The sequence below is a fragment of the Magnolia sinica genome, chromosome 19 (assembly GCF_029962835.1).
Source record: "Magnolia sinica isolate HGM2019 chromosome 19, MsV1, whole genome shotgun sequence".
In the NCBI taxonomy this organism is placed as follows: domain Eukaryota; kingdom Viridiplantae; phylum Streptophyta; class Magnoliopsida; order Magnoliales; family Magnoliaceae; genus Magnolia; species Magnolia sinica.
The window spans coordinates 58,267,537-58,289,305 of NC_080591.1; the positions used below are offsets into that span (position 1 = coordinate 58,267,537).

At 38.8% G+C, this 21,769-nt stretch overlaps 2 protein-coding genes and 1 long non-coding RNA gene across 13 annotated transcripts; all 3 read left to right on the forward strand.

Moving 5' to 3' along the window:
- The first annotated feature begins 274 nt into the window (after positions 1–274).
- Positions 275–781, forward strand: LOC131234634 (uncharacterized). The gene has a single exon (XM_058231559.1). It carries the CDS (start codon positions 275–277, stop codon positions 779–781), a length of 507 nt encoding a protein of 168 aa, XP_058087542.1.
- Positions 782–5,110: 4,329 nt separating this feature from the next.
- LOC131235342 (uncharacterized) lies at positions 5,111–11,253 on the forward strand. Of its 11 annotated transcripts, XM_058232494.1 has the most exons (6): positions 5,111–5,546; positions 8,520–8,616; positions 10,512–10,555; positions 10,739–10,783; positions 10,895–11,068; positions 11,158–11,223. In XM_058232494.1, the coding sequence occupies exons 2-6, from the start codon at positions 8,598–8,600 to the stop codon at positions 11,209–11,211; spliced, it is 336 nt and encodes a 111-aa protein (XP_058088477.1). In that variant the 5' UTR covers positions 5,111–5,546; positions 8,520–8,597; the 3' UTR covers positions 11,212–11,223. The 11 variants fall into 11 exon arrangements, 9 of the variants coding, with proteins under 9 accessions (XP_058088477.1, XP_058088474.1, XP_058088469.1 ...); XM_058232491.1 differs by having other exon boundaries at positions 10,739–11,022; positions 11,166–11,253; XM_058232486.1 differs by having other exon boundaries at positions 10,739–11,068.
- Positions 11,254–18,008: 6,755 nt separating this feature from the next.
- LOC131235051 (uncharacterized) lies at positions 18,009–19,265 on the forward strand. Its single transcript, XR_009165901.1, has 3 exons — positions 18,009–18,036; positions 18,507–18,570; positions 18,676–19,265. It is a non-coding gene; the product is annotated as an uncharacterized LOC131235051 (long non-coding RNA).
- Positions 19,266–21,769: the final 2,504 nt, after the last annotated feature.

Below are 21,769 nucleotides of genomic sequence, written 5' to 3' on the forward strand. Positions count from 1 at the left end.
TTTCTTTCTTGTTTTCACCTCCATTCATGAATTCAATTGACTACCTAACAGAAACAAACATGTCTGACGTTGAAGAATTCAACCAACTCGACATCTTTGACATTCTAGATGACTTGGACATGTCGTTTGACGATGAATTTGATTTCCCTGAATCATACATATTCAGCCATGGAAATATCACACGTTTTTATTGGCTAAGCATCCATGAAAGTTCAGATGAAATACCATCTGAAACCCAAGAGCCCACGCTGTCACTGGAAATTCAGTGGAAAGAATGTTACAGACGGTCATACATATAGAAAGACATCGATCTGAGCCCACCACTGAAGATTTGGAAGTTCATACTGTGGTGGATATGATCTCGGATAATCTCGACCTTTTCTTACAAGCTGAGACATCCAAAATCCATTTCTCTGAGTTGGTTTCACATATGGATATTCCTCCATACTGCATTGAATCAATGGCCTTGAAACTTATTGACATGGCGAAGAAAGCCCATGAAGTGGGAAAAAAGATATTACGTAACCAATTTGATGTATTGATATTGGTTGAAGAAGATAATTATGAAGAAGTGAGAGTGGCTGAGGCCCAAAGAGAATCAATGGACTTGGCTTATCGAGGGAGGGCTAGTGCAGTCCCACCATCAAGATCTTCAGTTGAAGCGTTGGAGAGGATGGTGTTCGACAAAGGAAAGTCTGATGAGATCAAGTGTACAATTTGTTTGAATGACTTCTCTACAGGGATGAAGGTCATACGGATGCCCGTGCTCACATATTTTTGATAGTGATGCATTATTCAATGGTTGGAAATGAACCATCTGTGTCCGCTTTGTCGCGCGGTTCCAGATGCCTCAACAATTGGAAGGGATTTGATATATATATATATATATATATATATATATATATATATATATATATATATATATATATATATATATATATATATATATATATATATATAGAGTCATGCTCCCTTGCGCACCTACGCACGTGCGCACCTGTGCACGCGTGCCATGTGATGCGGAATCCATTAAAACCCCATGTGACAAATTTTCACCCCGATCTAATATTCTAGTGGGCCATAGCAAAGAGAAATGAAAATCAAGGGAGGAAACTGTTTTCATTTTTCATGGCCCATCAAAGTCTTAGATCAAAGTAAAACTTGGGCCCGGGGGGTTTCAGGAGGTGCTGCTTCACATGAACGATTACGCGCGGTTCCAGATGCCTCAACAATTGGAAGGGATTTGATATATATATATATATATATTCCACTTTAGATAAGCCAGATGGAAAATCTTTAAAATCGACTGGACAATGCTGAATTTGTTTATGGTCAGGGCTAGAAGTGGGTCTTGGCTTTTTGTAAAATACATATGTGAATAGGGTTTCGGGTTTACTGAGGTGGAAGAAACGAGCGATTCTTTTGGGATGGGTCATTAGAGAAACGATTCTTTATATTGTGGAATGGGCTTATTGTATAGATGTTTTGAAAGATTATTCTTTTTTCCTTTTCTTTCTTCTTCCTTCTTTTTTTTCTTTTTTCTTTTTTTTTTTTAAGAGATTTTATCAAGAAATTTGTTTATCTGAATTTTAGAGTCTTATGATTACATATATATCATGTATGGCTTTACTTCTATGTTTGGTTGATGTATATGGAAGCGTGTGAACAAGTAGTTTTTGAAACATTGCTGCTGATGTCATGATGATTATGTGATATCCATTTCATATATCTGTTGGGCTTATCTGGATTCTCTGCTTGCCACAGACCAAAGATTCCAATTTTTCTACAACCTAATTGGTCCAGGTTATCATTGAAGTTGCCGGAACCGCTGCATTAAATGCAGTCTGTGATGACGTGGCCAATCAGATTGCAATAAGTAGAAATTGCTTGTTTGTAGCAAGCAGAGAATCCGGATTCTAAAAGCTCAAATGAGTCCCATTTGCTAAAACCATTCATGTATTTATTTCAAGGGCTGCAACTTGGGTTCCAGTCAACCTTAAGCCCACTTGGGGTTATTGAAGTGCTTGGGTTGGGTTGGGTTTGGGTTGAAAAATGCCAACCAGTTTTAAAATCAGCTTGGATTCAGGTAGCCAGATTAGACCTGACATAAGTTGAATTAATATTAAGGCGCATTTTTAATTTCTTTGCCAAGTATCTCTGCATAACAGCCATCTTGTAAGGGTGGTTCCATCATTACAGGGAACACATGTTAGGGCCTGTTTGGCCAGGCGAATCCCATGGGATTAGGAGGGATGGGATGGATTTTAAGGTAATGATGGTGGTGTCAGTGGATTGGTTTAAGATCCATGGGATTGCTATATCCCGGGACAAGTTCACTGGGTCTGCTTGGCACGCCCGGCATATCCTGGGATTTTACCTTCCAATCCGTCCAACCAAACACGCCCCAGGCACGATTGAATGCGATTGGGAGGGATGGGATTAAGATCCATGGGATTGCTTATATCCCGGGACAAGTTCACCGGTTCTGTTTGGCTCGTCATGCATATCCCGAGATATCGCGATCCCATCCCTGCTAATACCGTGGGATCGGTCTGGCCAAACAGGCTCTTAGAGATTAGGACCATTCTTTGGTCGCCATGGGAACATGCCCTGCACTAACAAAAAATAATATATCAGTCCGACTGATCAGAGAGATCACATTTGTGTAAGAAAAATGAGTTGTTAGAACTTCAACCGTCTAAATGTAGGCCTAAGCCCGCCCTAAATACTTGCTCTGCCCAAAAGCCCATAGGCTGGCCTAGCCTATTAACAGCTGTAAGTTCCTCTGAACAGGTCAGTTACACATTCTATCCGTCCATCATGTGCGCCCCTTCATTTTCTCCAAATTAAAGCTTAGTATGATCCAAAATTCAGGTTGGCCACACTCTGCAAAATCTTGCTTGAAATCTCTAAAATCACATGTGACCCACCTGAGTTTTGGAATGCCCTGATTTTGAGGTACCCAGTCATGCTGGTGAAACCCATCTTCAGGATGGATTAGATGGATTATAAGAAACAAAGTGGTTCCCACACAAACTGGAAGGTTTTAAGGTACCCAGTCATGCTGGTGAGACCCATCTAAGGTAAGGGTCATTTAGCAACTTGTTCGATGGGCATAGACAAACAGGGTCAAGCCTGCCGATGATTGTTATGCATTATTAGGAGTATTGGAAATGTAAACTTGAAATATTCGACTGAAGGAGTATATACTTAGGAACCCCACACCTATTATGCAAATCCTTGTACTTAGTAACATGATCAGATCACCGCTCGGTCGAGGCGCATACATGTTGCTATCTTTGAGATAATATGCGCCCCTCGGTGCATAGTACGAACGACCGCAACATTTTATATAAAAATATTCTACAAATTTGTAGAATTTGCATTCCCCTTGCTCACAAGAATATGTGAGTGTTTATGTGCGCACACACCCCGTTAAATATTTTCGGGCTAGATTTAACACCTGTTACACCCCTTGTGCTCACATAAAGGGGGCATAAATCAAATGTACTTGACGAGTGTTTATGTTGAGTAAAGATAGACAAGCCTATTTTCTTATCACATTCTATTTAATATGGGACAAAGGAAAAGCACATAAGGACCAAAAAGCAAATCAATACTTTAGCTTTAAAAAACTCAAAAGTTTTATTGAAATACACATAATATGCATGGCCTTTGCCCAAGTTCTACAGCCCGAATTCAAGCCTGGCCATGCTCGATTGTGCAAGATATTGACAAAAATGCCCAATCAAGCATGATATTCACAAAAATGTCCTTGAAACTTTAAATGGGCTAGGCTATACCAGGTTCGGGCCAGGCTAGCTGGCTCTTATATTCAGCCCAAGCCCGGCCTAATTAATAAACAGGCTTACATATAGATCATGCCTAACAGGTCTAGTATTCAGCCCAAGCCCAGTCTAAAGCTGCCCACGCCAGAAGCCCAATGGATAAAAATTACCTGTGGTATGTGGGCCCACCATGATATCTTTTGCCTATGTTAATTAGGACATAAGTTTGAAATGAGGTGGATCTAAAACTCAAGTGGGAAATAGCAAAGAGAATAGTAGGGATCAAGCTGTCACAATTGAAACCTTGTTGGAGCCACAGACGTTCTAGATCAGGTTAATGTTTGTGTCTTCAGTCCATCCTAAGAATAATTTCATGAACAGTTTGATAGTATTTTTATGTCATGGCGAGCTTCGGGAAGGTGGCCTGTGGCTTATATCCGGATGTTACCTGGCAAAAGCCCAGCATAGCTTTTGATTCTCAAACATATAATGATGCATAGAACTTGTGCAGATAGTTCACGGCACTGCCCTAAGAGTCATGCCCATTCAGATCATGTGGGCCACATGAATAACAAGGTGGTCCCTACACAATTACAAGGCTTTCAATAAGGGTGAATGATAAAAAAATTAATTAATTAATTAATTAAATTGAGAATACTGATTATAAAAAAATCAGCTTTCTTGCAAGTGCTTCGCTAGCATCTCAAATCGACAGACTAGGCATACGTGTCTTTCCTCCAACCATCGAATTATACATTGGCCATGAAAAATATGTGAGCAGGGCATACGTAGTATCCCAACCCCTCCCACCACGTTGATAGGTCTGTGACCCTCCCTAGGTTGGCTTCCCCTCTGTGTCAATAGAACATCTAAATCCCCTTATATTCTCTATGGGATTCTTTTCCAGTTGTTGAGACACAACGATCTTTGTTTCTTTCATGGCTACAGTCTGATCAGGTTCACTTTTGTCTGATTGGAATTTAGTTGGTGTTGTGTTTTTTAGAAAAAAAATAAAAGTTATTTTAATAAAATTTTCATAAGTAGTGAGTATAACCAATCAGTAAGAGAAGGAGTTTTTGCTTATGCAATCAGGGTTCAAATCTCTTTGAGACCATCCGCAGCGCGCGGCGTGGGTTGCTTGGGCACTTTATTAGGCGCACTTAGAAATTGACTATTCAAGTCTAGCCTTGAACCCGATAAATCTGATCGTTTCGTTGTCTTTTTCTTCTATCATCCTGTACAAGAAACACTATATTTTTCTTATAGTTGGATGGGTTGGTTCTGTTTAGGACAGCATCTCTCGGCTGTATTCATGAATCTTGACATATTACACACTTACTACCATTAGATTCCAAGTCCATCCCTTCCAATGCTTCAATAGAAGATCTTGATATAGGGACCACCAGGGACCTCATCAAAATCCTAGCCATTGAATCTGCATCTCCATCATCTTGCACCAACGACAATGTCACTATATTAATCTCCATGGCCATATGTAACTCCTTACAAACTTTCATGGCCGGCTCTGCCATATCACTAGCACCAATGGCCAAGCTCTGTGCAGAGAATTCACGGGCCATTGGATGAACATTGAAGTAGGACATGATATATTGGAAACGTATGGTGGATCTATTACGTTGAGAATGTCGACGAAGCTTGTCTGAGAACATCTGGATGTTCTTAGAAGCCTCTGAATCCTCGATTTTGTACATGTATCCATGGGAGGTGGCCGTGAGCTTCTGGGACCACTCGTTCAAGGTGATTTTGATGAGGAGAGAAGGTTCTTTGTTTTCAGGCACTCATTTGACTTGCCATTTAGGTGTTTGGTGAAATGTTTGAGTGAAGTTCTATCCATAAATTTGAGATAGTTTTGATGCATTGGCTTACTAGAGATCTTACTTTGTGGTTGAATTATCTTATTTTCAAAATTGAACTACAATCCTTTTGAATTTTGTACATGATTGTATTAAGCCACCAGGACAATATACACCTAGTAGTTGTGCAACCATTGAAATGCGTTGGTGAATGATTTTAATAGCTATGATGCACACATATGCACATTGCACTTATTTTATTATTGCATTTTTATTCACATAACCATGTTCTTTTTTCCATCATGCAATCATATCAACCAAAAACCAGAAATTAAGAAGAAGCAAGTCCCCATGTTCAATCAGATTTCATTCAAAGTCAACAAAAGAATCTTCATTCTCAGAAATCAGACAGAAACGAAAGAAACCCCACACTATTTTACCATCACAAATTCAACAATATATATATATATATATATATATATATATATATATATATGTATGTATTTGATTCAAGTATAGCTCAACCCAAAAGGTTGTATAGCTCTGTTCAAGTTTTTAAGTTTTTACAAGTGGAGCCCATGGTTCACTAATCCAAATAGGTGACTATAGTGGATGCGGTGTCCTCACCTTTTCATGGTGTTCAACAAATAGATGTCTAATAAAGAAAAAACAGCAAGAGTCCACGCCATTATACCATTCACATATCTTTAGTCAAGGAAGTAACCTATCATTCCTCGGGAAGAAATAGGGACAACTGTCACAGCTCCGTATTCAAAAAACTGTTTCAAATGCAATACACAATAGTTAACAAGGTTTTATGCTTGAAACAAAGGTATTTTTTATTTTATTTTATTTTATTTTTACCCTTCCTACGTTGCTTTGCTATTGATTCCATATAGCTTTTTCTTTCTTCTTTATATAGTTTCTATGATGATTTATATTTTTTTACAAGGTTTCTAGAGAATATATGTGCGTAGGACCACTTCGGTCAGTTTCATTCTCGATTTCCATACAAACAAGGGTAAATTCTCGATTCTTAGTTCTAGATTCTTGATTTTTTTTTAATTTTTTCCATTTTCTGAGATATTATTCTGCTGGTTTAGGCCGGGGAAGAGTGTAGGTCTACTAGGCCACTCCTCTTCCCTTTTTTTGATTTGTTCATTTTTAGTTTTCAATTTCAATTTTGAGTTTGAGACATATTAGAAATGATCATGAATAGATGATAAAGTAGAGTCATAGGAATCAAACTATGGTAGGGCCATATATAATACAACACACATGGCACAGTTTTATACCAATCAGGTCAACCTATATACTGATTTACGGCTTATGTATCAAAATCACACCTATTAGAAATTCATATCCATCCGATCATGGTCATCAAGCCAATGGAAAAATGAAAGATTGACATTGAAATACTCAGTGGAGTAAATTGAATAAAGGTGGTAAATAGGATTGTATAGTAGGGATGAGTTCTACATAATAAGACATCCTTAGTAGGGCCCGGTAGATGGTTAAACCAGATTGATAATTCAACCTGCAAGTTGTGTTGTGGAAAGATGGCCCTACCACATTCTATTCTTCCCCCTTGAACACATGGTATGTATCATCATCTCACCCCTAGTCCACCACTGCTTCGGATGAAAAACATATTAATGCAGGGGCATTTCACACCGGGCTCGAGTGGGGTAGCCCGTGGGATGCGGGGACACACTCAGGGTGGGCAGCCCATGTGATTTGAGGCCCACGAGCCCACGATGGGGGTTTGGCTGAGATCCTAACCCATGAGATGTGGGGCCTGGGCTATGAGATAAAGGGATTAATTCGCCATACTCTAACAGTTCGAGCTTTTAGAGCAAGTGGTTAATTGTCCTGTATCGAATTGGTATCAGAGCACGCCATAGCTTTGTGAAATCCATGACCACATGATGAGTGAGGTTGCTTAAATTGTTGAGCCACCACATGTTAAGAGTGGGTTCCACCTATGAATGGCACTAGAGTCTCAACCTTAAGAGTGGGTTCCAATGAATTATGGCACTAGATTGAACGTTGAGCGTTGGTTTTTCAATCAAATGTTGCGACAACGCAGATCATCTTGATTTTGGGAAAGACACTGCATGGTGGGGACCACCCATGAACACAGATAAAGTACTTTTTTCTATATAGAGGCTTCTTTTTTCATATACAATACAAATTGTGCTAGCTATGTGTTTTAGGGGTCATTTGGCAACCTAGAATTTAGAAATTACTAAAGAATTTATTTCCATGAAACAAATTCTCCGAGAAATTGAATCAATTGGTTATGTCTAGAAACTGGGAATAAAATTCTGCAGAATCTAGAAATGTGCTTGGGAACTTAGAATTCATTACCTTGGAATGTCAATTTATATGGCAAATTAAAGAAATATGCACGTTTCCCTTGGGATTTGCAAGCTAGCCTCGGGCCAAGAATTCAAGAACTAGCCTTTTTCTGGATTTGGCTTGATAACTTGATAGGATTGTATTCATTAGCTGATTCTCTCTTTTATTTTTTTAGCTGACATTGTTATTTTTTCTTTTATATTCTTAACTCATGTTTTTTTGGAAACCAGTCAAGGCAGGAGTTGGAAATTGAGGATCTTTGCTTATTTGAATCCTCTGTTTTGATGTACCCCATGGCTTATTTTCCCATTTTTGGAATCCACTTCTATATCCCTCTGTCACCTCTATAGCTAGCTGTAGACACTTTATCAACATCTCATTAGTGTGTGTCTATCTATATATATATATATATATATATATATATATATATATATATATATATATATATATATATATATATATATATTAAATCAATTTCTTCATCCTCAGCTTCACCTAATCTTGTGCTATTTACATGTGCTCAAGTTTTTGATGTGTTTGTTTATCTATATGTCAGAAAGATGATTCTAGAACTGTGGTGTCCTATCTATGAAGCAACCCAAAAATTTCCTGCATAGGTCTTTGGGGACGATCTATGGGTGTACTGTCACAAGGTAGTTAATCACACAATCTTATAATTGATCATTTCTTGATTGCTAAATTATAGTATCTTGATCTATTAGCTGTAATTTTAAGACCATTTGTGTTAATTTATTTCTACTTGTAAAAATCTGCATTTGTATGCCTCTCTCTCTCTCTCTCATGTACACAAACTATCGTCTGTTCTTGATATTAAGATCTATCTATTTCAAATTTGGCCCTTCATTCAGACATTCAAATGGGAATAAGTCTGCTGCATGGATTTGTAATTTGATTCAGACACTTCTTACATCTTTGGTTGCATTTTTCTCATCTTAAAAATGACTACAGGGTTGAAGAATCATAACACATCATCCCATGCTTTATAATTTTTCAAAACTATGCTGTCATGTTTTTCTTTTTAGCTGATCTGTTAATGTCAGCAGGCTAATGGTGCAAATTGAAGAAGTTTGAATATAAAATAAAATAGGCTTGTAGATGTTTTCAAGATTTTAGTCATTGCATTGAGATTATTTTTTTTTCTGTTTTTTTCTCGATCAGGTTTTGTACTCATGTTCACACTGGGTGAATAACAATATTTTTTGAAGGGAATGTGCCATATAATTCATATCTTTTGATTTATGGATATGCTTTCACTGGGATTATTGGCAGCATTAATGTAATATAAATAATCTTTTCATCTGAATTTAATTTCAATCTTTTCTTATAATTACTTGGGAGGAATGATGTCAAATGCCTATAATCGAATGCCTCCAAGTCAATGATACCCCCAAATTAGGTTTTACCAACAGATTAATGTTGAGATCCATTTGACTTGTAATATAAATCATCTTAACTTGTGCTGAACTTTAAACACTTAGCGTGGGTCATATTATTTACTTCTGGTTTACTCTATCTAAGACTGATTTAAGTGGATATCTTCTATGGCTAGGAGCCTAGGACTACTACTATAAATGTCAAAGATTTCAGAGAAAGTGTAATCCTTGGATGCCTAGACAAATGTCGCAAAAGGATGGTATTGAAATCTGGTGAAAGAGATTTGGATATTTGTCCAGTGAGTGGCCCTCTGTCTACCAGGTTCTGCATTTTTGGTTTTAGTTTTCTTTAATGAAATCCTCTTTGATTTCTAATTAAAAAAAAGGTTGTGGCTTCACAAGGTTGGCCAGATGTCATTAAGTATGCTGGTTTGGTTTGGTTTGTGCACAAGCTCACCGCTGGGAGCTGATCCAAGATCTTTTTAAAGTCTGGCAAGCTCCTGTACGGGGCACCGTTACGGGTGGCATGATCAAGTATTGTCTCTTATTTTCTTTGAGCTTTTAAATAAAGTGGTAGATTTATTATTTATGATAGATGTGCTCTTGTGGGTTTTCACAGTGGCCATCTTAAACAAGATCTATTTAATGTAGCTGCTTAAAATAAAGAGAGGCATTTTAATATCACTCACTGTTCTTTTAAATCCAGGGAGCTTCTGATTTCTTTCCGTCGGGCAACTGGGCAGAAACCTCAGTTTTTAAAGGGATATGTCCCTCTCTGTTTTTTGTTTGTTATATAATATCAACTTACCTTACCTTTCCTGTAAATCTTGATAGTTGCACTGAATTCAGATTTCTAGAAATACATATTAAAAAAAAAAGAGTTACATTGATTAATAAAACTTTAAATGAATGGAATGGGTCGTAGGTGTTTCAAGTTAAAGCAACAACTGGATATGAATAGTACTGAAGAATAGGACACTTGTGTTTGTATTTGTCCCCTGAAGACAATGAAGACGTTCTGTGAAACCATCTTCAATTTTGAATAAGATATGGTTGATATTTTTGGGTTTAGATTCATCTCACTATCACTGTAATGGAAGATCTGCAAGGGCCTGAAAAGGTGATTGATTTGAGAAGGTAGTTCTTGTTTGCAGGCACCACAAGAACAGAAGGAGCTGATGAGCAAGACTTCGTCCAGGCCTTCTCAAATGCCTGTTCAAAGTGCACCGAAGAAACATAAGACTTCTTCAAACCCTACCCCCCCCCCTGCCGTCACACACACACACCAAAAAAAAAAGAAGCCATGCTTATTAGTCTATTACATTAGAAATAATTAAGCCAACGGATTTTCTTTATGTATCCCTGCTTGGACTTCATGCAGGTGAAAAACATGGAAGCTCGGATGAAAGAAGATATAATAGCTGAGGTAACACAATCTGGTGGTCGAATGCTATTGCATCATGAAGAACTTAATCCAGTGTCGAAGCATTCCAGTGTAGAAGGGTACTGGGAGAACATTTTATTAGATGATGTGAAGACACCTGCAGAAGTACATGCCTCTCTGAAAGCTGAAGGCTACAATATTGAATACAAGAGGATACCGCTAACACGAGAAAGAGAAGCCTTATTGACAGATATTGACGCAATCCACTCCTGTCAAGATGAGTATGTATCATGTATCAGACAGCTAGCAACTATTATCTGTTTTACGGTGATTTCTCTTATATTTAACTAAGAATTTTTTTTTTCTGTTAATTTCAGGTGATGTAATCTAACTGAAGGACTTTTTCTTTCCTGCAGATCTGGAGGTTGCTATCTTTTTGTGTCACACACTGGTTATGGGTGAGCTGCTGAGGCAAGAGCCATCACTTGTCTTACACGGGTGATGGTGTGCCCGGCCATGATGTATGTGTTTTTGTTGGAAGCGGTGATGGATTTGTGCAAATCCAAAACCGTGTGAGCATCGTCTGAGCTAGCTGTGCTAGCTGTGAGATTAGATTTTCTTTCTAAAATTAGATTGCTAGCTGTGAGATTTTTCTAGCTGTTGAGATTTTTTCTAAGTTTACTCTGCTAGCTAAGAGAAGATAAACAGTAGATTTTTTCTAGATTTTTTTCTCTCTCTAGCTACCCCTGGGTTGTATCTGGACAGGAATAGATTAGTCTTTTTACGTAATATAACAGCACCGTGTATTCATTTCCGTTTTAATACGATTCTAATATAGCAGCATATCACTGTTTCTTTTAAAAGTTTATTTTCTGTTTTGAGGTGGCTGCAGCCACTCGTCAGCAAAAGGATTGGGTTTACAACCCAACAAAGTGGTATCAGAGCCGACGATCCTTGGGCCTCATCAGCAAGAGGCAGATCCTGCACTCCCGGTTTTCAAAAAAAAAAATCAGTTTTGAAAAAAAATCAGATTGCAGCCGCAAGTTTTTCAGAAAAAATCTGTTTTGAAAAAAAAAATCAGATTGTAAAAAAAAAAAAAATCTGTTTTTTCAAAAAAAATAATAAAAATCAGCCATTCTTTTAAAAAAAAAAAATTAGAAAAAGATGGCCAGCACCATCCAACCGCAGGTTCCTAAGTTGTCAAAGGACAACTATGAAAAATGGTGCATCCAAATGAAGGCGTTGTTCGGGTCGCAAGAACTATGGGAGATCGTCACCGATGGGTATGAAGAACCCACTATGGAAGAAGAAGCCGCCTTCACCAACGAAGAAAAGACTGCTCTCAAAAATCAAAGGAAGAGAGACAATAAGGCTTTGTTTCTCCTCTATCAAGGGTTGGATGAATCCACCTTCGAAAAGATTGCCGAAGCAACATCAAGCAAGCAAGCATGGGATACCCTTGGCACCATCTTCAAGGGTGTAGATCGAGTGAAGCGGGTTCGCCTTCAAACATTGAGAGCCGAGTTCGAAGCAACTCACATGAAGGAAGGTGAGAATGTTACTGATTATTTTTCGCGTTTGCTTGTAACTGTCAATAATTTGAAAAGAAATGGTGAAAAGATTGAAGATGTCCGAGTTATTGAAAAGATACTTCGATCCCTCACAACCAAGTTTGAGCATGTGGTTGTGGCGATCGAAGAATCAAAAGATATTGAGAAACTCTCCATTGAGGAGTTGATGGGATCGTTGCAAGTTCATGAGCAACGAATGCAGAAGAATGCCAGTTCCATGCCGATGGAACAAGCTTTGGAGTCAAGATTGACTCTGAATGATAACAATGGTGGACGTGAAAGTTCACAACGTGGTTGACGTTTTACTACCAATCGCGCAAGAGGCAGAGGGCACGGATACCAACAAAGTCATGCCCAAAACCAACAGAAAAATACCAATTTTCGTGGAAGAGGAAATGGTAAAGGTAGATCTATGCGTGGACGGGGAAGTACAAAGAACATCCAATGCTATAATTGCAACAAGCTTGACTACTATGTATCTGATTGTTAGAGTAAGCCGGTGAATCAAGACGAGCGATCCAACTATGCCGAAGCATTAGGCCATGAACAAGAAAGCTTCACACTTCTCCTTACACAAGAGAAAGGCAGTGATCAGCAGGATGTATGGTATCTCGATATGGGTGCAAGCAATCACATGTGCGGCGACAAGAAACTCTTTGTGGAACTCATAGAAGGAATTCATAGCAATGTAACATTTGGAGACTCATAAAAAATGTCAGTGAAAGGTAAAGGTAAAATCAAAATCTTTCAGAAGAATGGTGTTCCAAACTATATTTCCAATGTGTACTACGTGCCCAACATGAAAAGTAACATATTGAGTCTCGGACAACTCCTTGAAAAAGGGTATGTCATACACATGGAGAACTCTTCTCTTTCCATAAGAGATATGCATAGACGTTTGATTGTAAAAGTCCAGATGGCGAAGAATCGTATGTTTCCTCTTCATGTAAACACAATACTTGAGAAGTGTTTGTATGGAAAAGTAAAGAATGATTCCTGGATGTGACATCTTCGCTTTGGCCATCTTAACTTCAATGGCTTGAAACTTTTGTTCTCATTAAGCATGGTGCATGGCTTGCCTACCATTGAAGCTCGAGAACATGTGTGTGAGGCGTGTACACTTGGGAAACAACAAAGAAACTCCTTTCCAAGTGGAGTATCCCGAAGAGCAAAAGAACCATTGTAGTTAGTTCACACTGACATCTGTGGACCATTAGAGTCAATCTCTCTTGGAGGTAATAAATACTTTATTACCTTCATTGACGATTTTAGTAGAAAGTTGTGGGTGTATGTAATCAAAGAGAAGTCTGCTGCTTTTACTATTTTAAAAAATTTTAAGGCCCTGTTGAAAAAGAAAGTGGTCTTAAAATCAAAACCTTCCGATCTGACAGAAGTGGGGAGTACACCTCAAATGTTTTTCGAGAATATTGCAGGGAACATGGCATTAAGCAACAACACACTACAACGTACACGCCACAACAAAATAGAATTGCGGAACAAAAAAACCGGACCATGCTGAAGGAGAAAGGCCTTCCAAAGAGCTTATGGGCAGAGGCAGCTACATGTACGTCCTACCTGCTCAATAAGTGTCCAACCAAGAGCGTCAGAAACATGACACCACAGGAGGCATAGAGTGGCTACAAACCAAGCATGGTGCACATAAGGATCTTTGGGTGTGTCGCCTACGCTCAAGTTCCTGAAGCGAGAAGGAAAAAGCTTGATGATCGTGGCGAGAAGTGCATCTTCATCGGCTACAGCGTAGAGTCAAAGGCATACAAGCTTTACAACCCACTAACCAATAAGCTGGTGGTAAGTAGAGATGTAGTATTCTGCGAGGAAGAATCTTGGAAGTGGAACCAGGAAGATTCGGCCAAAGAAAGTCATGTTGAGGCCGAAGTATATGAAGAAGAGAGGCATATGAATCAGGAGCAGACACCCACATCACCCCCTTCGGATCTCAGAAGTCCAGAAGTACGCTCCATATCTCCTGGAAGTACTTCATCAAATCAGAATTCATCCAGCACATCTTCATCTGATTCTCCTTCATCCTTGGCTCCTATTAAAATGAGAAGTCTCAATGACATTTATGTAGAAACTGAGGAAGTGAATTTACTCTGCCTGTATGCGGACCACGAGCCTCTCACATTCGAGGAGGCTGTGAATGAAGAATGTTGGATAAAGGCTATGGAAGAAGAGATTCATGCCATCGAGAAAAATCGAACATGGGAGTTGACCTTACTCCCTAAAAGTCAGAAGACCATTGGTCTCAAATGGGTGTACAAAATCAAGCGGAATGCCGATGGTAAGATCGAACGATATAAAGCAAGGCTCATAGCAAAAGCTACAAAAAGAAATATGGGGTAGACTATGAAGAGTTTTCAGTTTTCACCCATTGCTCGCCTTGACACTGTAAGAATGATTATCTCCCTTGTAGTTCATCACAGTTGGATGATTTACCAACTGGATGTGAAATTTGCATTCCTAAATGGGTCACTCGAAGAAGAAGTATATGTTGACCAGCCTAAAGGCTTTGTCATGCAAGGGGAGGAACACAAGGTGTATCGGCTGAAGAAAGCCCTGTATGGGTTGAAGCAAGCTCCTCGTGCTTGGAATGCACGGATCGACGGTTATCTTCAAGAGAATGGTTTCGTCAAATGTCCATATGAGCATGCCGTCTACACAAAGAAGAATGCCCATGGTGATATGCTTATCGCTTGTTTATATGTTGATGATCTGTTGTTCACTGGGAACAGCCAGGAGATGTTTGAAGAATTCAAGCAGGCTATGTTCAAAGAGTTCGAGATGACTGATGGTGGATTGATGTCCTTCTTCTTGGGCATTGAGGTGAAGCAACAAGTCGGCGGCATTCACATATCCCAGAAGAAGTACACAAAGGAACTTCTTGAGAAGTTTCAGATGGCCGACTGTAAAGCCGTAAATACACCTGTTACAACAGGCCTGAAGCTCACGAAAGATGGAGAAGGAAGAAACGTCGACTCAACCCTATTCAAGAGCCTAATCGGAAGCTTAAGGTACCTCACAATCACTAGGCCAGATATAGTCTACAGTGTTGGGCTTCTAAGCCGATATATGGAAGCCCCAAAAGAGTCACACTGGCTAGCTGCAAAACGAGTACTGAGGTATATCAAAGGGACTATTGAATTTGGTCTTTTTTATCCATACAATGATGAGGCAATGTTGTATGGATACTCTGATAGTGATTGGGGTGGTGACCAAGATGAAAGAAAAAGCACCACAGGCTATGCTTTCTATCTTGGGTCGACAGCATTCACATGGAATTCGAAGAAGCAGAGTGTGGTTGCCCTGTCCACATGTGAAGCAGAGTACATGGCAGCATCGTCCACCGTCTGTGAAGGAATTTGGTTGAGAAATCTGCTAAAGGAGCTGAAGCATCCGCAGGAAGAATCCACAGTCATATATGTGGATAACAAGTCGGCAATCGAGCTAGCCAAAAATCCAGTGCAGCATGGAAGAAGCAAACACATTGATACCCGATACCATTTTCTGAGAGATCATGTGAAGCAGAAAACGATGAAATTAGAGTATTGTCATACTACGGAACAGGTGGCGGATATTTTCACAAAGGCATTGCCGACAGATGCATTCAAACGACTAAGAACGATGCTCGGAATGAAGCCGGTTTTGGTTTGAAGGGGAGTGTTGGAAGCGGTGATGGATTTGTGTAAATCCAAAACCGTGTGAGCATCGTCTGAGCTAGTTGTGCTAGCTGTGAGATTAGATTTTCTTTCTGAGCTAGCTGTGCTAGCTGTGAGATTAGATTTTCTTTCTAAAATTAGATTGCTAGCTGTGAGATTTTTCTAGCTGTTGAGATTTTTTCTAAGTTTACTTTGCTAGCTAAGAGAAGATAAATAGTAGATTTTTCTAGATTTTTTTCTTTCTCTAGCTGCCCCTGGGATGTATCTGGACAGGGATGGATTAGTCTTTTTATGTAACAAGAAAAGCCTATAACAGCACTATGTATTCATTTCTGTTTCTATACGATTCTAATATAGCAGCATATCACTGTTTCTTTTTTTAAAAAAAGTTTATTTTCTGTTTTAAGGTGGCTACAGCCACTCGTCAACAAAAGGTGTGCCCTGCCATGATGTATGTGTTTTATCACATGGTATATTCATTTTCTAAGCTCATTTTAGGTCATGAGCTAAAAAATAAGGCAGATCCAAATCTCAGGTGGACCACACACAGAAAACAGGAGTGATTAAAACTTACAGGGAGCCACAAGTTTTGTATGAAACTGTTTCCCTTCATTAAGGTGAGGTGACCTGACAAGAGGTTGGATGGTGAATAAACATGATAATAGGCATTAGGAAGTTTTTATTGGGGCCATTTAATCACTGCCATTTACAGTAGTGCGGCCACCTGAGATTTGGATCTATTTCATATTTTAATTCATCCCCTAAAATGAGTATTGAAAAATGGATGGAAGGTTTAGGTAAAACACAGATGGGATTCATTAGTGACCCCTCCAGTACTAGGTTGGTCTGGAAAGGCTCCCACCATTGTGGGGATGCTGATTGCCTACTGACCCATCACGTGGGGCACACCATAATGTATGTGTTTTATTCAGGCTATCCATCCATTTTGTCATATCATTTTAAGGTGTGAGCCCAAAATTGAGGTAGATCCAAAGCTCAAGTGGACCGCACCACCAAAGGAAATAGTGGGAATTGAACGTTAACCACTGAAAACTATTTTCTTTTTGCATGCTTCAAGAGAATTTAGTTGACTCAGAACATATTCCTGTGTCCTTTACAAGAAAAGAAAGTGGTTTTTATATTCAGAATTGTTTTCACTCCTTTGGAGAGTGAGATGGAAATTTAGTTGACCTCATATGTTGGCTCAAAAATCAGAACTTCAAGGCTATTTACTGCAAGTGGTTTCAATAATTTCACTCAGAAAAATAAAAATAAAAAAAAGATTGAAAAAGCTGAGTTGTGGAGTAGGTTTCCCAGAGATTTGGTTTGGTAAACAGTGGGCTAGAGTGCTAACGGCCATGCAATACAGGAGCAGGCCCTTCATTTCATGGTAGTCCTTCGCTTCAGCCTACAGAAACAGTAGACTGCCTTCTGTGGTAGCCCCAAAATTCACATCCATTTCTCTAGTTTCGAAGGTGACATTTTTGTGTAAGGGAGAGATTCAAGCAACTCCAGCTAAATAACCCAAATAAATAAATAAATAAATAAATAAATAAACACCCTTCATAAAATGCTTCTTATATTCTGTAGTCCAAATGACAGGGACTTGTTGAGGCCTTTGAAATTGGAGTGTGAACTTCAGTGAGCGGTGCAGTTTGCCTGTTGTCTTTATGCTGTAATTTGGGCAAACATCATTGGTAATTGTTACATGATTATTTTGAGCGGCAGTCATTTGATTTTGCCATTTTTTTTTTTTTTTTTTTGCAAATTTGCAGGCAATATTTTTTTCTAATCACACTCAAGAGCAGCTGGATGTGATGGTTGTTATGGAGCAATAATGCCTAATTCTTTTTCTTATTTTCTCACATAGGTCGCAATGTATAAGAGATTATATGAAAATGAGCTTAAATCTCGTGCTTTGGCACTAATCTTTGTGCATCTTCATTGATCCTAAATGACAATCCATTTCTGTGGAGGTTTTGTTTCATGATCCCAAGCACAAGAAAATTTATGCAACTGGACTGAGATTTGCTAGGTGCACATGCAGGTATAAGGCAGATAATCTTAAACTTTTTAACTCTTTTTATTTATTTATTTAATGTACGGATGTTGTCATTTGATGCCCATCAGAAATGAACTAATTTTTATATATATTTCAAAGTAGATGCTTGGGCTGCATTTTGGTAGCATTCTTCTTCTGTTGATAAAATTAAAAAAATAATAAAGAAATAATTATTATTTGGTTTCTGTGATGCAGGTCTTTGTAGGAACTCTGATTTATTGCAATATGTTATAGCACGTAGTCTGTGCTTCTCAATTCATCATACTAGTTTTCACAACTTGAAATAAGTTTGCATGAATTTCTTATTCCTTAATTCAAATTCATGGGGGTCTAATAGTCAACAAATAAATGACCTTTTCTTATTGCTTCAAGTTCATGAATGCCTACATCTGCATGTTTACTAGTTTTTCTTTTGAAAATTTGTTAATTTGGATTTCATCTCTGATCAATCCCAGGTGTAATATATTAGCCCAAAAGTCTGTCTGGATGTACTTTAGAATGAGAATTGAAGAGAATGAGGTATGACCCATGTGCAATATGCTTGAGAAATATTAAGACAATTTAGCATGACTCGGCATTTTAAAAACAAATAAATAAATAAATAAAATTTTGAGTTTGATATAGTGGGATTCCATAGCACTTTCTATTTCATGTCGATGTTCAAATGCCCGGCCTTGACACTGGCAACACTGGAAAAGTTAAGAAGAGTTTTTCTATGGCATGGTAAGGAAGAGAAGAAGAAATTTCATTTGGTCGATTGGAAGGAGGCGTGTAAGCACGTACAAGAAGGTGGGGCTGGTATAAAGGACCTTAAGAGTATGAATTGGGCCCTCTTAGGCAAATGGACCTGATGACTAGGGAGGGAGGACGGGACCCTCTGGAATATGTTAGTTAAGAAAAAGTATGGGCGTTTAGAGGGGAGTTGGTGGACCAAGGACTCATCCAACTACAGAGCTTCGGCGTTATGGAAAGGGGTACCATCCATTGAAGTTAGGAATATCGACTCTCATCCTGAACTCTCGATTTGCTCGATCGATGTCTTGTCCGGGATATTGGAGTAGCACGTCGTCGACCTCCTCGTTGATGGATCTCCCTCTTCAAGGATGATCCTTTGGTTCAATGTCGGCACTATCCCACGATCAATGTAATTACGAGTTCTCACACCCGCTAGTGGCGGGTCACCGCCATGAACACGGAGTGGCCCTAGGGCCTCCGTGAAGCGATCGATGACAGGCTGCAGCCCTTGCATGACTTGCCGATTCTTTTGTTGTGCTGCTTCGAAAGTCGCCGCCGTTAAAGGCAAATTTCTTGGAGCACCATCCATGGGATAGAAGACATAGATCCGAGGAGCAAGACTGGCTCTAATACCAAACCGGCGCATGGGAGGACGTGTTGAGGTCAAGTATCGTCTTCCTCAAGGGATAACTATTCTGAATCCACGGAACTTCTCTGGACTCCTCACAAAGATACATCGAATCCATGAGGAAAATAAGAAGATAGAATAATTTCTAGAAATTCGTAATAAATTGATTAATCATTAAAATGAGCTTACAACCTTCTTAAATAATGACATGAAACATAGGAATAAGTTTCAAAATTAAATTACAACTAAAACTAGTAGAAATCGTAACTTCCTATAAATAGTAAGCTTACTATTTATAGACAGTCGTTGACGGTTCGATTCCCCTGTCAACAGTTTTGGTATTGTTGGAATAATACATGCTCATAATCATTAGGAAGGAATTGAGATCAAAGAAGACATTTCATCCGTGGCCATGATGAGATGAGTGTCTTATTTTGTCAGGCTCGTGAGAGTTGTAATTGCTCCCACCATACAAAAGCATCGGATTTTAATTTAAACGCTAATTATTTCACTTTTTTATGCTTTGACACGTCTATATAATCAAAATATATGTCTAGTTCGGCTAGGCAGTCGAGCAAATCTTCTATGCATAATAAACCGTTAAAACTAAAAAGTTTGGCCTTGTCTCGATAGTCTCTTTCAGCATGATTTAGATGATCGCCTCCATGGATTGGTCGTCAGGCAAAGCCTTCATTAAGGTCTTCGTCGCTAAAGCTCGAATCACCTAGTATAGCCATACGATTTATCACTGGTAGTGCTCTATGAAAATCGGGGTTATGTCTTACAACAACCACAGGTAGTGGAGCATCGTCTAGGTTCGAGGCGGAAGTAATGCATCCGCAAGACGATCAAGTGTTGCATATAGCCCTTGCATAGTCAACTAACTATTTCGGTGGAAAGCTTCCATTCTTTCCGAAAGATAACGAATCCCTGGATCACCATCCATAGGATTTTGGTTCATACCTTCGTTGTTTGCCATCGGCATAAGGAGAATCCTCGCTCTAATACCAATTGACATAGGGATGAACGTGATAAGGTCGATTACCGTCTTCCTCAAAGATAACTTCTCGAATCCATGAGGAAAAGAACAAGAAAAATAAAAATAAATTCTAGAAAATTCGTAATTTGATTGATGATTGAAATAAATGAGTTTACAACCCTTTATATAGGGATATTAAGCAATGGGAGAAATTTCAGAATCAAACTACAACTAAAACTGCTAGAATTCGCAACTTACTATAAATAATAAACTTATATTTATAGACGGTTGTGATGTCTACTAGTGCGCAAGGTTTTTGGCCAAAAATAGTAAGTTTCCTATTTGGCTTCACCACGCTGTTCTCCTAATTATTCTAAGCACTTTTCATGTTGGGCGCAACTCCTAAAGCCCAATGGATGAAGAGTTATAATCAAACTAAAACTTACTATTTATAATAAAAACGGAATTAAAACAGAGAAACGACATTTGATCTGATGGTATTTCACAAATCCGGCTTACGCAACTAGCATAACGGGATTAGGTAGCTAAAGTAGCTCATCATACCCTGAAATCATATATTTTACGCCTGATAACTCATTCTGAATTGCGAGATATGCCCAATTTAAGGTCTGACGGTCCGGCCTCTTCATAGATCCATCTGCTCCGGTTGTAGATAGGCGGGCCGTTGGAGCGTCAATCTTCTGCTTTGTGAGGGTTCCAAAACTCGTGTAGATCGTCAGATCTTAAGGGCTCACCTTCCGCGCTTCCCTACATATCCGTCATGGTTAGCCTCGGGAAGGTTTCAACGGCGTGTGCCTCATATCCAGACGTTAGCTGGCAAAAGCCCGACATAGCTTTTGATTCTCAAACATATAAAGATGCATAGAACTTGTGCAAATGGTTCGCGGCACTGCCCTAAGAGTCACGCCCATTCAAATCATGTGGGTCACTATTTAAATTTAGAAGTTGTTAATTAATTTCTATAGTATGGCACACATGAATAACAAGGTGGACCCTACACAAGTATAAGGCTTTGAATAAGCAAGTGAATAGGTGAATAGAAAAAGTTGAATATTGGATGAATGACTACAAAAAAGAAGAAGAAGAAGAAGAAGAAGAAGAAATCAAATAGAATATCATACATACCGGTAAAAATTTGACAAGACTGATTATAGAAAAAAAAATAAAAATTAAAAATCAGCTTTCTTGCATGTACTTCACCGGCATCTCAAATAGACAGACTGGCCATACGTGTCTTTCTTCCAACCATCGGATTATACATTGGCCTTGAAAAATATGTAAGCAGGGCATACCTAATATCCCAACCCCTCCCAAGAATTCATCTTGACATATTACACACTTACTAGGATCAGATT